Below are 20,217 nucleotides of genomic sequence, written 5' to 3'. Positions count from 1 at the left end.
CAAATAGCATATGTTATGAACATTGTCTGCAACAATTTAACTATATGTCAATATCTGAAAATATAGCATCTAAACTATGAGGTATAACAAAATAAATTATATTATATTTTAAAACAAATATGTTTATGTGTTAATACTTCTTAATCGATGTTCGTTATTCTAAATATATAATAAATTATTATAATCACGGGGTCGAATACTAAAATCTTATAATACGAGAGTTTTGTTGAGAGCAAGAACTTAAGATTAGGGGTGTAAGTCGTATACACAGACGAAACATACTATAAGCTATTTCATATACCATTTTGATTACCATTTTGGCATTCGGAATCTATTTTCGCTTGATTTTTTAAGTTATTTCGGTTCTATTTATTTATCCAGTTAATAACCGGGTAAAATTTTAAAAATCATATAACCATATTATATAACAAGGTTTTCTTATATATATGAAAATTATAATAATCCGTAAACAGGTAAATAAGTATAGAATAAGTATTATCTGATTCATAATATATGAAAATTTATAATATTAAAAATTTGATGAATTTTTTCTTATTACAAAATTTTGAGAAACAGGCTTGGGCCTTTTTATACCAGAGGCCCATAATTCTTGCTTCATCCTGTATTTTGTACAGCTCAATTCTGAGAAAGTAGACAATTTTCCCGCTATTCACTCCTCCCGCTCTCTGGGGCGCGCGCGCTCGCTGATTCGCCAACAACCCTTCTCTGTCCCATGGATCCGTGTGAAGAAATGAAAGACACTAGAGTGATAATTTCTCACGGTACGTGAAAATCTGCTTAATAATGATGTTTTTTTCCCCTCATTTATTGATGTTTTGGTTTAAATTTGTAGCAGTACCTAGCTCTGGACTATCGGAAAATCTCGGAGAAGGAAACAACAGTGGATGTTTGCTCCGTTTGCGCCATCCAAAATCTGGTACTTAATTAGGTCTTTTTGTTCACTTTTGGTGCCATCAGGGAGTTGAAGGATCAGAAAGTTTCGATGTTTTTAAATTATGGAATTTTATTTTTATTTTTTATAATGCAGTTGGAATCTGACTTGGAGGTGTTATAGGTAGTTTCAGGGTGGCATATTTTTCTTTAGCTTTTCTTTCGTTTGTCATCTCTTTATTCTCGAACAGTCATAATATTTTTTTCCTGTGACGGTTATAATATGAAATAAAAATTTAGAAATTTGGTGAAAAATGAAGACTTCTCTTTAGTTTTCTCTGATTTTTTGTTTTCCCAAATTATTTTTGATTTTGAAAGTCGATGATCTTGGTGTCACCATGCGTCCTTAGTGATCGAATTGGGTTTTTGTGGGATTTCGAGAAGTCCTTATTAGGCAAGAGATGTGAATGTTAGAAGTATTCTGCTGGTTTTGGTCAGTTTTCCTTCGTACGAATTTAAAAGTTTTTTCTAGCACTGTTTTGTTAATCTCCTTTAATCTCTCTTTGTTTATTTCATCAACAAAATTTCATGGTCGACCATGCAAAGAAAGTAGAGGAAAAGCTAGTAGACGTTTGTTTGTTTCCTTAACTAGTTGTTTCTTTTTGCTTTCAAAACTTCAAACTGTATTGTGTATCTCAAAGTCACTGTTTCTTATTTCTTTAACGTATTCTGAGTTGGGACTTTTCCTGGAGTTGTAAATGTTACTTCTAAGGTTAACCATCTCTTGAACTTTAATAGGAAACCCAACGACGTACTTCTTCTGTGGGGGATGTCTTGAAGAATTTCACTGGTTTAAGCAGTGTTACAGCTCATGGTTCCTAGGGAATTATGTGTGTGAAGGTAAAATATAGTCCTAGCAGATTGTCAGTGTCATTATATTTTTATTTGATGACAGCTGCAATTAAATTGTTTCATATTGTGCATTAAAGGTTGTCTATTATGTGGGTCATCTTTTTGAAGGGCCACAGTTCTGATAAAATAATTTTTTGGTTAGAACAGATGGGAGCCTCTATGCTGCCACTCCAGTTGATCCTGTTTTTGTTCTGTTGCCTATTTTTGAAGAAGCTCGAATGAGGGTAGTACCTAATACCAAGGTTATGCACATATTCAATAAAAAATCCAATTTAATTTTATTTATTGAGCTCCTGTACCTTTTCTTCTTAACTGCAGAAGGGAAATGATCAGGGAAAGTTCAGGCAATTGGAGGAGATAATGTTTGTGGATGGTTATCCAGGATATCAACATTTGGTGTCTAATGCAGCAGATTGTATGCGTGTAGTTTGTGAAGTTAAAGGTTGAAAATGCCGTTCCTTCTGTTGTTTGCATTTATGGCTGTTTTCTTTGGTATGTATGCTCACCATAAGGGGTGTATCTACAAATGTGATATGGACTTCAGATTGACCTGATTAATTTACAATATGATTACTGCCTATAAAATGTAAATTGTTATTAATGCTGGTCTGTTATGAGGAGCCACATATGGTGTTGGAAAGCATTAGGTGCCTAGAATTTTTTCTTGCTTAAATGTAGAGTATTTTCTCTATTAACTAAGAACATTAAGTAGCTTACTACTTTCTAGTCCCCTCTTGGTGATTCTACCATACTATTGTGGGCACATGCAGACATTCAGTTACTGGTGGCCCTTGATCGGTTTTGTGGTTATATCTTAACCTCTCTTTGATACTACTTACCTAGTGTTTTGAGTCAAAAGGAGCTACTTCATGTTCTTTGATTAATTTAAATTTTTTCTATCCTTTGACTGCAGATATTGGATCCTCAAAGTTCTTTAGGCTTGATGATTCCAAGGTTTTAGCTTGGTTCCGCCATAAGGTGTGCTTTAATTTATTTAGGCATTTATATCATTTATTCATGTTTACTCTTAAATACTGTGGAAGTTGCATAGAGTGTTTGGTAACTCCACATGTATTGATTGATTAAAATCAGTACACTTTACCTTTACGTGAGCTATTTATAGTTTTGAAGTTACTGAGACATTGTTGATATGTTGCTATATCATTTTTTTCTTTCTTTGCATCAGGTAGGTCGAACTAAGCTGGCACTTCAAAGACTAGATAACAACTATGCCATTCAGGATGAAAAAGATACATGTACGAAATCAGAGCTTTGCTTTATTCGAGATTGCAAATAATTTGTTCTATTCCAATCATTTTGTCAGTATCTTGTCTGGATAATTTGTGCTACTGTTTGTTACTTTTTTCTCTCTTCTTTTGTTCTTCCATTTATTTATGTATTGACTTATTCTTGATATGCTGATCTCTCTAATATCCACCTTATTTTATTGAACTGGAATTATATATGGTCCCAATTAATGAGTGGTATTTTTTAGATATTATTAAATGATTAAATAGTCACTTTTCAAAAAGAAAACAAGTAAATTTGGGCTTATACACAAGAAAGTTAAGTGCCCTTAGCTTTTGGATAGTGTTAACTTGCAATAATTGACTGTATCTTAATGTTGAGCATTCTAATCAAGTAAGACCAGAAAGAATGTGTCTTTTATTTTATTATTATTTTTTCAGTCCTATGGAAATCTTCCTACTTATGCTTGTTTCATGGGCATAGAAATGAGAATTGCATTTGGATATTCTGCATGGTAAAATACTACAATTTTCTATATATAGAATGGCCAATCCAATTCTTCCTTAAGAACATCCAGGACAGTTAAAGGGTACTTGATTCTTCTCTTTGATGAAGTAGCCTCCTTGTTAAATTGGGTCTAAGGCCCTATTCCAAAATGACTAATCAACTTAGGAAACCTCTTTCCCAACTAATAAACTCAAGATCTTTATACTCACTAATCCATGTGGGACTATTCCTTAACACTCCCCTTCATGTGTGGACCATATTTTGTGGCTCTACAAGTAGATAGTTTTTAGTGTAGACCCTCTTTTGTGGCTCTACAAGTAGATAGTTTTTAGGTGTAGGCCCACATATGAGTACCTGCTCTGATACTATGTTTAATTGGGTCTAAGGCCCTATCCCAAAATGACTAGTCAATTTAGGAAACCAAAATAATTTTTTATTCTGTATCCTACTTTGAATTGGTTACTCTTGGCCTGCTTGATTTTATGTGTGTAAGTAATTTTGATTTTTATACATCTTCTTTCAAAAAAAAAAAAATGTCTGTAAGTAATTTTGATTTTTTTTTCATGTATCAATGATGCAGTTAGGGACGTTATCTCTCTGATGGGAGAATATTTAACAGATGAACCCTGGTTGAAGCTCTTATCCAATCATCTGGGGTATGAATTTCTTTTCATGGGTAATAAATTAGGATCTCCTATATGAATGAATCTTTTATGAGTTATACTGCTATAAATTAAGTCCAGCTTTTAAGTTGATCTATGGCGTTGCTTATGTCCTCCTCTTTTTGGTAGTGATACAAACCTCTGGTGCCCTGACTAATTAGATTAGTATGTGGTTTGGTGGAAAGCAGATGTTGACTTAATTTTTGAGCTCATCTCTAAGCATCTTTTGTTAGATATTCAATACGCAGGATCGCTCACCTTGACCTAGGACTGCTACTTTAACAATTCAATACCATTTCAAGATCAAGAACAACAAGAACAACAGTAATAATAAACTTTTATTATTAATAGTTCTGTTGGTAATCATAGACGTTTGGCGAATTCTCCAGGGTGGACATGCAAAAGGCAACCAAGGAAGCAGCCGATAATGAAACTGCATCAATCTTGAGAGAAAATTCGCCAGGTTCTTTTGAACCTGTGCAGGTACAGGGTCTTTTTAGACGGCATTTCTGTGGTTTATTCATTTCATATACTTATCTTTTAATACCTTGTAATCCTTTATAGATGAAGAATGGCAGCGGGAAGAGTACATCAGTCCAAAGAAGACAATCCAAAAGGCTGAAACCAGAGGTGGGTTCACTGAACATTAAAGACATGTTTAGCAAGTCCCTCAAACCCAAAACCTGAACTCTTGGTGAAGGCATAAATTCTTGTAGGAACTCTTCGTTCTCAAGCAACTAATGCCATCACTCATGGTGAATTGTGTCACCAGGCCTTGTTCTGTGGAACTACTATGTATTACGGGGCAGCTCTCACTGTTGTACACAAAGTGCATCTTTATCTCTTGGATATGATGCCAATTGGGTAAGAAAGTCCTTAGTTCAGGTTTTGAATGCGATGTTTACTCTAACCTGGCGAAGAAGAAAACTGAAGTACGGAAAGGATGAGTGAGGCCACAGTTTGCAAATGTTTAATAAACCTAAGCCTAATGCACAGACCCGACACAACCCCAAAAAAGAGTCCAATCTAATATGAGAACGCAGAGTCGCATGGCATGTCTTTGTGTGATTTGGCACAAAGTAGACGATAAATTTGTAGTAATTGTCACTCGAATTGGATACCAGACAAAGCGAAGTCGGGCATTCCAAAAAAGGTGGAGGCGCAGAGTGGAGGAGGAGACCACACCGTTGCCGGAACTAATTATTATTTTTTTTAAAAAAACGAAAAGGAGAGGGAGACTCTTTTCCCCACCTCGCTATTGGTCGAGTGATGGCCGACTGGGTTCAATAAAAAGCCTGCTGAGCCGCCCGTAGCCCAGAGTGAAACATTTCATCTCCGTCCGGAAATCACCAAAAAGACGAGCACAAGGCATGGCTCTAACGAAGCTCGTAAGTGATCTCAACGTCGTTCCCACTGAAAACGACAGCGAGGTTTGCGGCATAACTGACCTCCCGGATACTGTAGCAAGGTTCATGTCTCTTTTTCTTTTGATGTCTTCGGTCATAATCAAGTTTTATCTACTCCAACCTTTGAAAATTGCTCGGCAACAAGAGAGTTCATGTTCTCATTTTCTTAAGTTAATGCGTGAGCACAGCAAACCTTGTGAGTATGAGTTGCTGAGCAGAAGATTAGTTCAGTTAGTAAAATAAGTTAATGGTAAAGCCTGCTATGATATCTATGTGACAAAGATCTTTACGAATTATGGGTTGCATATTTTAGTGTGCCTGACTTCCATCCCCCCTGTTAAGTGTCATTTGCGTGTAGATTCTCCAGCTCTGGAATGAGAGACCAGAATTCTATTTGTTATTTCAATCGCGTTTTTACAATTATTACTTTTTGTGAATGATATATTAATTCCTTTTTGAATATATCCTTATTGTGCTTTTTGAATTATGCAGCATAATTGTTTCGCATATATGCTGTGAGAATATATAATGGGGCATTTACATTAGTGATATGCATAACAAAAAAAATTGGAAACATGTACATTTGATTGGAGAATCAGAGTGAGTTTCTTAGACTGTGGAATGATTCTGGTATAGTCCTTCAGTCCTCAATTGCATAGCGGCAATCATGCAGCTGCTTGGTTGAATCCTCAACATAATGGGAGTGGGGGAGGGAGGTTATGCAATTCCGGAGTGTCACTCTGAGTGAGAGTCATGCAATGGATTACTTTCTTTTGGTTTTGTTGTCACCTCTTCTTGAGGCTAGATTTTCCAAGAACAAAGTCAACTAAAACGGTGGCATGTTTTTTGCCTTCTCAGTTCGGAATCAAATTCCAACACTTCCAGAGTGAGGACATTGAATGCCTCCCAGAAGGAGGAAAACTGGAGCAAATATCGGTAGCAAAGGCTTCTTGCTACTCAAAAAATAAATATTAAAAACGTAGGCTTGATAAAAGGGGAAGACATTTTACCAAAAATGGATGTTCGTTGTACAGACTGTCTCAACATTGTAGGAAATTAACAAGATATTCATGAAAGCTTCACGAAATTAAAAAGATATTAGGCTTCACATACACAGCTTCACCAATCATTTTTCACATATCCTAGCAATTCAATCAGATGATGACTCTTCCAATTCTTTCTAAATATTTAAACAAGAAGGTTGATTGCTTTTACTATATAATACACCAATATAAATGTTTTTTTTATCCGAAGAGCAATTAAGTTTCTTGGTTTTTCCAGTCCAACATCTAACAGCACATTAATATGAAATTTATACTTTGGTAATTCATTTGTATTTGTGATCACCTAACAATTGAAGCAACTGTAGGACCACCTACAATACAATTAATCAAGTGAAAGTTGCCTCAGCCAGTGATGCAATTGATCAAATGAAAATGGCCTCAGTGATTAAATATATTGATGTCAAAGAGGGTGAAGGTAAAATGCTTATTAGATTTAAAATGCCATTTGACAAATCAGAGGAACAACCAATTGATACAGTATCTTACGCAGATAGTGATCAAAAGTGTCAATTAGTTTCCACCTCCCGTGAGGGAAAAGTTTGCAGCCTTAAAGCTGTATGTTGATCCGAACTGTTGCTTCTTATGTTATGACCTCTTTTGCATGCATCATATCTTTCTATTTGCAAATGTTGTAGATGTTGTTGGAGATGCATGACATATGCATTGGGCTTTAGGATGAGGTTGCTGAGACATACAAAACAGAGAAGTTAAAATCCCATTTACTGTGTCTCCCTTTGCCTATATAAATCTGTTTGTGTAGGATGAGGTCCGTCCCTCAGACACACAAAACAGAGAGAGTTACTGTGTCTCTCATTGTTTATATAAATCTGTTTGTAGATGCGCATAGCAGAAGATGCTTTCACTATCAACTAATACTAATAAAGGGTGCCTCTTGTTTTCCTTAGTACTGATTTTGGTTAATTCTTCTTGATAATTGGGATTGTTAGCAATTCTGCCATCGGCAATATTGTTCTCATCTATGTCTGGGCAAGTGTAAAACCTTCTTTCTAGAAACTTGTCGTTGGGTTCAGAGACCCATATCAGAAAACAAATCAGTGTTCAGCAAACATCTCAGAAAGTTGAATGAAAGATATATGTATTGAATTGCATTATTTTTAAAGACATTTTCAGCGAACTTCAAGAAAATGCACTGACAGTTCAGGACAATGTTTCAAAGACATTTTCATAGTTTGAAATATGTACTGAAATACAAACAAATCTTATCATTTTAGAAGTATGTCTGAAAGTGCAATAAAATGTTCAGAACAATAATCCAAGCAACTTAAAAAAAAAATAAAAAAATCCAAGCAAGTTCAAAATTGCTTCTTCTTCTTATTGGATTACAGTAATGACATGACCTGGTCTCCTGTTAGGGCCTTGTGCATGTAGCAAGGAAGGTGCCTAAAAATGCTCATGCACATTTTATTCTGGGTTTGATGTATCAAAGATTGGATCAACCACAGAAGGTAGGTGTCAGATTCACCCCCTTTTATTTCATATGATTTATCTGTCTCTCTCACTCTGTGTTAACTAGTTTTAGCTCCTATTCAGGCTGTATTAGCGTTTGAAAAGTCATCAGAGATTCTATTGAAGTGTGAAGAAGAAATTAGCAGACCAGATCTACTTCATTAGTTCAGATTCACCATGCACAGGTATGAGTAACTTATAGTTTTGGAATATTTAATGCAATGCCAGAACTGTTTTTCTTTCAGATAAAGTATTCAAAAGAAACATAATTAAGATACTAACTTTGCTTCTCACTTTTGTAGTGCCTTCTGCAAGGAAGTTCTAGAGATGGATTGGTTAAAGAGCTCGATTTGGAAAATCTTGATGAAATTTTATTGAAGATGAAGGAGTCATTGTCTTTCAATATCAGGCGATCATCTGTTTGGAACACACTCGGTCTGATACTGCTTCGGACTGGGCAAGTGCAGGTTTAGTTCTCTTAGGATTTTGTTGTGTATAGCTTTTTCTATATCAATATATCTTGTATTCTCAAAATTCATGATTTCTTTATCATCACTGAATGGGTCCTTTTCATTTTACTTCCAGAGTGCAATTTCATTACTATCATCATTACTCAAAATTGTTCCAGATTACTTGGATGCTCTTGCAAACCCCAGGACGGCATACCTTCAAAAGTATATGTCTGTTTTAGTCTGTATCTCTCACCACATTTTCATTCTGGGAACTTGAATTTGCTTTTTCATGTGAAGATGTTTTTGACATGGTAGTAACTGATAATGATCTTTAGGGGAAATTTGGAGCTTTCTCAAAAATGTTTCCAGGATTTAATTCTTAAAGATCAAAACCATCCTGCTGCCTTAGTCAATTATGGGGCTCTTCTACTCTGTAAACATGGTTCAGTAATTGCAGGTATGTGATGATGAATTGCCTTCCACTGATTGCTTCTCTTCCATAGAATCTTCCTATTATTACCTTTTTAGTTTCTGAAAATTTTTAAGTTCTAACATTAACCTACTTCAGAAGACTTTGAAGCAGCAAGAATGCTGAAAAATTCTCGTGATAGTTTCTGTTGTTTCAGCATATATTCATTCTTAATTGTGAAAAAAAAGGAGACCGTTCTTACAAATTTATTGATATGTGCCAATTGAGATTTAAGAGACTTGCTGTGTGAGGCCGAAGGTGACTCTATTCTTTCTGATGGTTTGTGATGATGTCTCTTGGTTGTAACAGTAGTTCTCCTTAGTGAATAAGTTCAAAGCTTCAAGCAAAATTTGGATAGAAGATGTATTTATTATTGAAAACTTTGAGTGGATATTATGGGTTTGATACCAAAGAGCCACTTACATTTTACCAGAAAGTGCTTGTGCTAAGAATTATCACAAGAATAGTCATCTTTCCATGCATGCATATGCCATTTGCAATTATTAGAAGCATGGTTGTCTGATTTGCCAAGACATCTGATGTCTCGGGCAAGTCATCTTGTTCATTTGACTGTGTCCAAGATGAGTAGGGAGTATGACTAGGTATGGCTCATTTTTATGCTTTATCATCTGGAGTTTGAGTATTTTAATAGATTGATGGCCTAGTCAGTCATTATCTGACGATGTCTTCGATTTTTGTTGCCTAAGAAGTTGAAAATAAGGTTTTTTACAGGCTTGTTCTAGTAAGCAGTTGTCTCTCTCAACGATCTCTTGTAATGTGGTTTAGAAGAATACATAATCATCATTAAAAAAATTAACTACGTTTTCAAGTGATCAAGCTACTAATCCCCTTGAACTTGTCTCCAACTAGATGATCCAAAGTTCAAACCCAAAACTTTTAAAATTTTTAATCTGAGGGCCTTCACAATTAATACCATGTAATCCATATCAATGACCTAAAACTGATCTTTCAAGTGATTAGAGCAAATACATCATTTAGTTACAAATTTAATTAGATAGTAAACTATTTGGTCTAAAGCAAGACATTCCTTAGATTAAGGGATTAGGTCTTTCACTACTCTTCACTTATGTACATTTTCTTTTTCATAAATTTCACTTATATATTTGATGATAGTAAGACATACTATATTAATAGCTCGTGTTTGTATTTTACTTTTTTATTGAATTTTCAGGATTTTTTGACAACTTTTTCAATGATATTTTAGACATCAGTTTTCTCGGCCAAGACCGACTGTCTTAGTCAATTTTTAGTACTCTGATATGGCACCCTGATATGGCAACAACTATTTTTCTATTGGAGGGATAGGAAATAAATCTTATTAGCTTCTGACGTATCTTTAGTTTTCCCTAATTATTTCCTTCCCTTGTTTGAAGTGTCTCCAGAGCTTAATTATGGTTTTAAAGAGGCAAAGTTTCCCCCAACTATTTTGCAGGTCCAGGGGCACATGCCGATGAAGGGGCTTGTGAGAGTCAAGCTGTGGCAGCAAATGTAGCAACTGAGTGTTTGCTGGCAGCTGTGAGACAAAAGCCAAAATCCGCACAGCTGTGGATGAACCTTGCTAATGCATATTATCTGGGTGGGAATTACCAAGGTGCTGGAAAGTGCCTTGAGCAGGTGACATTCACTTTTGTCACCTATTTTTTGTTGACCATCTTTGGTAAAGGCATCGTCTGAGTTTGACAATCCTTATGCAGTGATTTGTCTCTTAGTAAAAGCATCTAGAAGAGTGTCTAGAAAAGAAAAAGCATAAAATATTTTTATCATGTAGATGCATGGGTATAGCCTATGAAATTTAGGTCAGAGAACCTGTGATAAATATGCAATTTAAGATTTGAGCAAGTTAAGAAAGTCTAAGAGCTATAGCTTCATCTTTTATGGGACTTCTTAGTTCAAATAAAACAACCATTTCAGATGGTAAACCTCGTTTTGGAAGCCTTTAAATGTACATTGTTGACTTGATGTTTTCATTCTATCCTGCCATGAAGAAGTGGTTGCTGATCTCTCTCTCTCTCTCTCTCTCTCTCTCTCTCTCTCTCTCTCTCTCTCTCTCTTTCTCTCTCTCTCTCTCTCTTCTCTCCAAAGATATATACTTTTATCTCATTTTACTTTTCGAATCTATTTTTGGGATCAAACGATCTTTCTTACTTCTGAACAATATATTTTCCTAATTGTGTTTCTAGTGGTTAGGAGATTTCTTGCTTAGCGTTTTCAAAATTCACAAGAATTTTGGACAAAGATAATGATTTTCCATTTTATTTTGTTAATAATGCATCAAGTTGTTTAAATTGAGTTTTTCTTGTCTGGTGCTATTTCTGCAGGCAGCAAAACTGAATCCCACTCTCATGTCCATTAGATTTGCTGTTGCAGTGCATAGAATTAAAGATGCAGAAAAGTTCCAAGATCCTACAGAACAGCTTTCTTGGGCAGCTAATGAAATGGCTTCAATACTTAAAGATGGTGATCCAAATATTATTGAGCCTCAACTTGCATGGGCAGGAATGGCCATGGTTCACCGGGCTCAGCATCAAATTTCTTCAACTTTTGGAACAGAACAAAAGGGTTTGACCACTATAGAGGAGCAAGCTCTCTACAGTAAATCAGGTGCTCTTTGTTACTGCTCATTGTGATCTCATGTAAAGTATGTTTTTTTGAAATGGTTGTTGCTTAAGTGTTTGGTTTCACCCTTTGTTAATGGCATGATTCATTACTTATCATTATCCTCCGCTATGAACATGACAAACATCTTCATCTATAAATCATAAAAAGTCTCTCGGAGAAATTGTTGTGACAAGTTTCATGACATAACTCCCAGAATACTGTTCTACATCTCTAGCTTGATTTTTATATAATTTTCACCATGTAAAAGGATGTTACTGCTGTACCATTTCCAACGTACAGTGTCTCTAGTGACAAGATCAACAGGACCACTTCGAATCATATAGTGCTTGCACGTACAACATAACAAGTTCTTGGCCTTTGACTTTCATAGGTGCATTAAATTGCTTCATAATGGTCCATTCATGATATATTTTGAAGTAAATACAGGCAGTACAAGTGAAGCCTGAGGATTCAGTCTCTTGGCAACAACTGGGCCTCCATGATCTTTGTACTTTGCAGTTCAAGAGATCACAGAAGTACATTAAAGCAGCACTAGCACGCAATATAGAATCTTGCTATGCATGGTCCAATCTTGGTAAGTATCTGGCAATAGCAAGACCTTTGAGAAAAGTCCAGGACCTTATACCGTTTGCACATTTACATTCATTGTCTTGAGCTTGTTTGTCTTCATGTTATAGTTGAGTTTTGGTCTGTACAAGGTGGCACAGGTCCTGTTAATCAAATTTCCATTGTTGATGGGTATCGCCTAAAAGTCTGTCCAGCTTGACACATGCTGCTGATTGATATCCATTGAAAAATTTTATAATCAGGAAAAAAACGGACTTGTGCTTTATTAAGATATTCTGTACCATGGATACTCAATTCTAGGGTCGTCGGAAACCGAAAAATGCCTACTGCTTTCTTGTAAATGTTTGCATTGTATCTGTACTGCCTGGGAAGCTGTCCGTTCACGAATTTGGAATTCTCTTATTAGATGTCTCCTTACAATTATCAGAAGAAGATTCAGATGCTGAAGAAGTATACAAGCGAGCACTCTCATTGTCCACAAACCAACAAGCCCATACTGTCCTTTCCAACCTTGGAAATCTCCATCGCCAGCAAGAACAGTTTGGACTAGCGAGATCTTTGTTTGCAAAGTAACTTGAAATTTGTCCTGGATATGCACCAGCTTACAACAATCTAGGACTTGTATATGTGGCTGAGGGACGGTGGGGAGATGCAAAGTCTTGTTTTAGAAAGTCTCTGGAGGGAGATCCACTCCTTGATGCTGCAAAATCAAACTGGATGAAAGCAATAACCATGTCTAAATGTACAGCTACAGAAACATCTGTGTTTGAAGACAAAAAGGGTTGCTGCCAATTTTATTTAAAGTCTCAAAATTTCAGGTTTTCAAAATGGATTGCGTTGGTGTGTAGAATATCCAGCAAATCTCATCTAAAAATAGAAAAGAAAAAAAAAATAGTAATATTTTAAAATTTTACTGCAAAAAAAAAAAAATCAAATCCTCTTGAACCCAATTTCTGTATCCGGGTCTCATATCAGTGAATACAATTTTGTAATTTCTTTTAAGAATTTGTGACTCTGATGTTGCAGGTAACTCGGAAGAAAAATCATCCAGATGCTTCTAATAAAATAACGACAGTCAACCCTAGAGAGTTAAAGACTGTAGGCTGTTCATTAAAATATGATAAGAGGAAATGGTGGAATATGAGGCCCAAATCATCCCGTTCGGACTCTGTGGATAAGAAGAGAATCTTCTCTGCACAATCTTATTGGATCTCCACATCCCAAGTTTTTTTTCAACAAATCACCCTCTTCTCTGCATCTTCTCCGAGCTTTCTTTCTTCTCTGGTTAAAGCAGTTAGGAGTGAATCTACATCAGACTCTGCACAGCAATGGCAGCAACAATCGCCACCATGGCCATGCTCAACGCAAAGTGTTTGAGCATGAAAACACCTGTGGTTCCCAACCAATCCAAGCCGATGCTAAAACCCTTCTCCCTCCTCTCGCTACAGAACCTCCCAAAGGGCCTCTCCGCCTCCAAGCCGAATGAGAATTCCTATCCTTCGTCCCTGCTGGGCACCGCCCTGGCCGGCGCCATCTTCTCCTCCCTGAGCTGTTGTGAGTCCGCCATGGCAGTGCAGCAAATCGCAGACCTGGCCGCCGATAGCGATAACCGTGGGTTGGCTCTCTTGATTCCCATCGTCCCGGCCGTTCTCTGGGTTCTCTACAACATTCTTCAGCCGGCACTGAATCAGCTCAACAGAATGAGGAGTTCCAAGGGGGTGATTGTGGCTCTTGGCTTTGGCGTCGGAGCGTGGGCTGCCTCCTCCTCCAGTGCTTCCGCCGGAGAGGTCGCGGCCATGGCCGAAGCCTCATCGAGCGACAGCAGGGGATTGCTTCTGCTGTTTGTGATCACTCCGGCTGTGCTCTGGGTGCTTTACAATATTCTTCAACCAGCTTTAAATCAGCTCAACAGGATGAGGTCCGAGTAAGCCTAGGATGGAGTAATCTTAAAAATCCAATTCTCTCTGTGTATGAATTGGTTTTTTGAGCTTGAGAGATGGGTTTTTCTTTAAAAATTTCTGTATGTATATTTAAATGCTGCAAATATCCATCCAAGTCTCTTGTGATCTTATTTTTGTTAGTCTTTCTCAGAAGAGGGGAAGACTCTCTCACCTCATTTATATTATATTTATTTATTTAGTTATTTAAATATATCTCGAATATAAAATTATTATTATTATTAAATCTAGAGAGTTTCTTATATGGAATTCTAAATAGGGAATTTTACCAAAATACCGATTAAAAATAACTTATTTATAATAATAACGAAGACCACAAAATATTTACAAAACTATCGAACTTTGACTGGTCCACTATATATGTGGACAGTCAAAGGTGACACGTAAGCTTTGACTGCTTACGTGTCGCTCCATCATCGGAGTGAAGCTGTAGATGAACACATAGGCTGCCACGTCATTAATTTTGACACGTCAGTTGCCATATCATTACATGATAAAATTTTGAATAAATTTAAAAAAAATTAAAAAATCAAATACACTTTTTATTACCTTATATCTAAAATAAAAACTTATTTAAAAAAATTAAAAAATTAACTCTTACTTATTTAACACCATTTAATAACAATTAAAATATTAATTAATTAAAAAAAGTATCGTTACACTTTTTATTTCTTCATATTTTAAAAAATAAAATAAAATAAGTAAATTAATTAGATTTAAAATATTTAAAAATTAAAAAAAATACAAAAACATTATTTTAGAGTTTAAAAATACAATTTATTTGTATATTTTTATCACCTTATTTACGAAATATAATATTTAAAATTTTTAAATATTTATAAATAGAAAAAATCTAACTCTTACCCATTTATTATGAATTTAAAATATTTATAAATTTAAAAAATCTTACTCTTAAGTCTTACCCATATATTATCGATTTAAAATATTTAAAAATTTTAAAAAATATACAAAAAAACTTTTTTAGAGTTTAAATATAATTTATTTGTATATTTTTATCACCTTATTTACAAAATAATAATATTTAAAAATTTTAAATATTTATAAATAGAAAAAATCTAACTCTTACCCTTTTATTATGAATTAAAAATATTTATAAATTTAAAAAATCTTACTCTTAAGTCTTTCCCATATATTATCGATTTAAAATATTTAAAAATTTAAAAAATATACCAAAAAACTATTTTAGAGTTTAAAAATATAATTTATTTGTATATTTTTATCACCTTATTTACAAAATAATAATATTTAAAAATTTTAAATATTTATAAATAGAAAAAATCTAACTCTTACCCTTTTATTATGAATTTAAAATATTTATAAATTTAAAAAATCTTACTCTTAAGTCTTACCCATATATTATCGATTTAAAATATTTAAAAATTTAAAAAAGTATACAAAAAACTATTTTAGAGTTTAAAAATATAATTTATTTGTATATTTTTATCACCTTATTTACAAAATAATAATATTTAGAAATTTAAAATATTTATAAATAAAAATAATCTAACTCTTACCCATTTACTATGGATTTAAAATATTTATAAATAATTTTTTTTAAGTCTTACCCATATATTATCTATTTAAAATATTTATAAATAGAAAAAAATTTACTCTTAAGTCTTAACCATATATTATCCATTTAAAATATTTATAAATTAAAAAATATATAAAAAAAGTTGTTTTATTGTTTAAAAATATATTTTATTTGTATACTTTTTATTACCTTATTTATAAAATAATAAATTATTAAAAAAAATATTATTTATTAAAAAATCTTACAAAATTTTACAATAATTTTAATTTAGCAAAAATTTTATTAACATAAAATCAGAAATTAAACAGTAAATCACAAAAAAATCAATACAGTAATTAAACACCTAAATTCAAATCAACATTATAATTAAATACAATAATTCGATTCAATTAACAAAAATCCTAAAAAATCACCCCCTGATTTTCGGGGGAATGGGCGGCGAGAGGAGGGGAACAGAGGAGAAGAACGTCGGCGGCGAGAGGATGAACAGAGGAGAGATAAAAGGCTGAGACGGGGAGGCGAGCGGCGGCAGGGGCGAGGCCCAGGCAGAGGCAGGGGCGAGGCAGAGGAAGAGCAGCGGCAGGAGGCGAGCGGCGGCAGGAGGGGCGAGGCCGAGGCAGAGCAGCGGCAGCAGGCGAGCGGCGGAAGCAGGGGCGAGGCCGAGCGGCGGCGGTAGCAGGGGAGGCGAGCGGCAGCAGGAGAGGCGAGCGGCAGGGGAGCGACGAGAGGAGCCGAGACGAGAGGAGAGGAGAAAATCGGGGAAGAGATTAGAATTAACAACATAAGTGAGGGCTGACGTGGCGGGTGCTTACGTGGCCAGATGACAGGGAAAAAACAAAGTAATTTATATTGATGTGGTAAATTACGTGGCAGATGACGTGCCAAAATTAATGACGTGGCAGCCTATCTGTTCATCTACAGCATCGCTCCGATGATGAAGCGACACGTAAGCAGTCAAAGCTTACGTGTCACCTTTGACTGTCCACATATACAGTGGACCGGTCAAAGTTCGGTAGTTTTGTAAATATTTTGTGGTCTTCGTTATTATTATAAATAAGTTATTTTTAATCGGTATTTTGGTAAAATTCCCTTCTAAATAAAATAAAATATAATTTAATATATTATTTTAAAAATACATTATATTAGAAAAATGGAGGAGAAAATCACTTGAATTGTAGGTAGAATAAGTAATTTCTTTCTTGGGGTGAAATTCGATTGAGTTCCCCGATTTAACCGAACCGGTGCTTACACAGCGAGTTGGGTCGGGGCCCGTTTCCCCGTTGAAAAGGAAGCATAAGGAAACCATTGGAAGAGGGTATTTGTGTAATTTAATCACGAGGGGTGTTCCTACATGAAGCTTGCTGACGGGACTCGACTCGCTGGCGCTGGTGTGGAGAGAGGAAGAGAAGTGTGGAATACGGGAATTTTGAAGATGGATGCGGACGCGTTCGCGGCGGCGAGCATGATGAAGTGGGACCCTCGGGCGGCGGCGGTGGCGGGGCGGCTTATGGACGCGGTGGCACCGGCGGGGATGTGCAGGCCGAGGGAGGTGGGGGGGCTGGACGAGCTGTTCCAGGCGTACGGTGTGCGGTACTTCACGGTGGCCAAGATGGCGGAGCTGGGCTTCACGGTGAGCACCCTGTTGGACATGCGGGACGAGGAGATCGACGACATGATGGCCACCCTCTCCCAGATCTTCCGCTGGGAGCTCCTCGTCGGCGAGCGGTACGGCATCAAGGCCGCCCTCCGCGCCGAGCGCCGCCGCCTCGATGACGACGAAGCCTCCGGCATCTCCGCCTCCCGCCGCCGCCTCCTCCTTCCCCCCGCCGACCCCAATGCCCTCGACGCCCTCTCCCAGGAAGGTCTGTCCTCCTCTCCCTTTCCTTCCCTCACACAAGCTTACAGTAGACCTCCGAATACACGTTCAGTAACGTAAACATCTGAAGGCATCTCTCAGAAAATGAGAATTTTCTCCTCGGTTCACAACTGCACCGGCGAAGCGGTGGGGAAAGCGAACGAGCGAATAGTTAACCCCTGGTGTACGGTAGACGTCTCTGGTGAATGTAAATACTAACATGCGCTAGTCGGGGGGGGGGGGTGGGCGGAGACACTGAACCTTGTCGCAGACCGGTCAGGACCGGATTCGACTGTCGGCTGTCAGGTTCCCTCGTCAGAGGAAGATCCAGCTTTTTTGTCGTTTTTCACAATTGTTTTTTACTCGAGATATTGTGGGCCTTGACTGGTAAACATCGACGACCAATATTCACCCACGCGGCTGTATAGGACCGGTTTAGAATACTAATCAACGGCTGACAGCGCTCTTTACGTCGGCTGCCTTTTTCTTTTTCAGACTGTTCATGCAAGAACGAGCAGGTTCTGCCACCCTATGGAGAAAAAAAGGATGCTGGAAGAAAGCCAGCGTTTTAATGTCGCCATCGTAATGCGACAGAGAAGCTGTCTTCTCTGTAAATACCTGAACTGAGCGCCTCTGAATCGAGAAACCCAGTTGAGGACAAGAGTGGCCAGTGGCGTTTCTGCAAAAAGATGGGGGTTTTGTCAATTGTACTGATGATGGCTAGTTTGGTGGGTGCTTGCAGGGTTGTCGGAGGAGCCGGTGCAGGAGGCAGCGGGGAGCGGCGGGGGAGGGGTGTGGGAGGCGGTGGGGGAAAGGGAGAGGAAGAGGCAGAGAAGGAGCAAGGGGAGGAGCAAGAGAGGTGGCATTGAAGATGAGGAGGAGGAGGACGAGCATGTGGAGGATGATGAGGAAGCTGGCGGCGGAGCTGGGGAGAGGCAGCGGGAGCATCCGTTTATTGTTACGGAGCCTGGTGAGGTTGCACGGGGGAAGAAGAATGGGTTGGATTATCTCTTCCACCTCTACGAGCAGTGCCGGGGGTTCCTCCTCCAGGTCCAGAACATCGCCAAGGAGAAGGGCGAGAAGTGCCCCACCAAGGTAATCGAATCACGCAATCAATCTTCTTGTTCTTCAGAGTCTTCATTCGGCAATTCATGGCGATATCGTGGAAAGAGCACTGTTGATTCATAATGGGGGTGTTGCAGGTGACGAACCAGGTGTTCAGGTACGCGAAGAAGATGGGGGCGAGCTATATCAACAAGCCGAAGATGAGGCATTACGTGCACTGCTACGCCCTGCACTGTCTCGACGAGGACGCTTCCAACGTCCTCCGGCGAGCCTACAAAGAAAGGGGAGAGAACGTTGGGGCCTGGAGGCAAGCCTGTTACAAACCACTCGTTGTCATGGCCGCCCGTCAGGGCTGGGACATTGACGCCATCTTCAACGCCCACCCACGCCTCTCCATCTGGTACGTCCCCACCAAGCTCCGCCAACTCTGCCACCTCGACCGCAGCGCCGCCGCCGTGTCCGTCGTTGGAAACCCTGCCGTCCGCCAGTCTTTCTAGCTGATGGGCGTTTTACAACTAACCTCAAAAATGAATTAAGCTTTACTGTTTTCTTAGCTTGGATTAGTTGGAGAGACGACTGATAAAACACTGGATTTGCCTTTATAGGTGAAGATTTCACTCAGCTGTCCACGTTTGTTCTTAGAGGATGTAAATGTCGGAAACTAGTTTCTTTAAATGGAGAGAGGACCTTTAGGAAGTGTTGAGCTTTCTGGTGCATGTTTTGGTTGGCCTGGCAGTGCCATTTGGGGTCTAGGAATTAGGATGGACAGCATGTGCTGAAAGGAGAATTTCATTGAATTGTCAACAAGAGCATAACTAACCATTAACATTGAAATTGGAGCACAAGACACTCACCATATACAGAAGACTACGATGAAGTTGCACTTGGCATATACATTCTCGATCTTCCCAGGTGCAATATATTCACCTTGCACCATTTTGAAAATGAACTTTTTCCCAGTTCAAAGCAAAGCTTTCCACAACTTAATAATTCATTTTACCTATCAATGATTTTTAGCACTCCCCAGGTAACTACACTCTTACATCTCCTGCATGCTGCCGATCATCCTCATCAATAACTTCTCTCCTGCACTATACAATTGAGCCATCTGCAACAATATAAAAGCTACTGTCTCAAAGGAGAGTTCTAGTTGTCAATATCCAGGAACACCAAGAGTTACTTGTTGGACCTTAGGTCAGAGACTCAAAGAAAACGGAACATGCATTGGGTGCAAAGCTAGGTCATTGAAGCCAAGAGATCCAGATTGAATCCCTTGAGTTTGGATGAGTTGATCTCTCCTCACATTCCCAATTAGGTTTCGGGCAAGCCAATCAGGAGAATTGTAGAGGGGTTGGTCAGAGCAAGTTCAGGTTGATATTATGTCAACTTCAGAGTTTGATTGTATGAATCAATCACTTGAGAAGCTATTCTTGCCAGCATTCCTAGACAAATACTTTCATATGTAGGTATAACAGAAAAAAAAAAAAGCAAAGAAACTT

The 20,217-nt window shown here is 37.6% G+C and overlaps 4 protein-coding genes across 5 annotated transcripts; all 4 read left to right on the top strand.

The window, feature by feature from the left end:
• The first annotated feature begins 671 nt into the window (after positions 1-671).
• LOC137943528 (uncharacterized) lies at positions 672-5,100 on the top strand. 2 transcript variants are annotated; one of them, XM_068789067.1, is made up of 10 exons: positions 672-782; positions 857-937; positions 1,690-1,791; positions 1,951-2,027; positions 2,122-2,245; positions 2,717-2,781; positions 2,990-3,059; positions 4,139-4,214; positions 4,610-4,703; positions 4,785-5,100. In XM_068789067.1, exons 1-10 carry the CDS (start codon positions 734-736, stop codon positions 4,905-4,907), a joined length of 861 nt encoding a protein of 286 aa, XP_068645168.1. In that variant the 5' UTR covers positions 672-733; the 3' UTR covers positions 4,908-5,100. The 2 variants fall into 2 exon arrangements, with proteins under 2 accessions (XP_068645168.1, XP_068645138.1); XM_068789037.1 differs by having other exon boundaries at positions 854-937.
• Positions 5,101-5,590: 490 nt separating this feature from the next.
• On the top strand, positions 5,591-13,346 carry LOC137949844 (uncharacterized). The gene is given in 13 exon segments (XM_068796056.1): positions 5,591-5,688; positions 6,996-7,245; positions 8,064-8,156; positions 8,242-8,311; positions 8,314-8,342; positions 8,460-8,624; positions 8,743-8,831; positions 8,945-9,066; positions 10,532-10,713; positions 11,418-11,702; positions 12,145-12,292; positions 12,692-13,066; positions 13,312-13,346. Coding segments are annotated over 13 exon segments (1,941 nt in total).
• Positions 13,347-13,450: 104 nt separating this feature from the next.
• On the top strand, positions 13,451-14,356 carry LOC137943428 (photosystem II reaction center proteins PsbY, chloroplastic-like). Its single transcript, XM_068788982.1, has one exon. The coding sequence runs from the start codon at positions 13,614-13,616 to the stop codon at positions 14,211-14,213; it is 600 nt and encodes a 199-aa protein (XP_068645083.1). The 5' UTR covers positions 13,451-13,613; the 3' UTR covers positions 14,214-14,356.
• Positions 14,357-17,230: 2,874 nt separating this feature from the next.
• Positions 17,231-19,397, top strand: LOC137943271 (protein ALF-like). The gene is made up of 3 exons (XM_068788969.1): positions 17,231-17,660; positions 18,396-18,748; positions 18,856-19,397. Exons 1-3 carry the CDS (start codon positions 17,231-17,233, stop codon positions 19,213-19,215), a joined length of 1,143 nt encoding a protein of 380 aa, XP_068645070.1. The 3' UTR covers positions 19,216-19,397.
• The last annotated feature ends 820 nt before the right edge of the window (positions 19,398-20,217 follow it).

The sequence above is a fragment of the Aristolochia californica genome, unplaced genomic scaffold (assembly GCF_029961685.1).
Source record: "Aristolochia californica isolate CCGP_79_NKW_82.1479 unplaced genomic scaffold, dmAriCali1.0.hap1 SCAF_1, whole genome shotgun sequence".
NCBI lineage: Eukaryota > Viridiplantae > Streptophyta > Magnoliopsida > Piperales > Aristolochiaceae > Aristolochia > Aristolochia californica.
The sequence above is the reverse complement of the archived record's forward strand: the minus strand, read 5'-3'. Positions and strand labels throughout refer to the sequence as shown.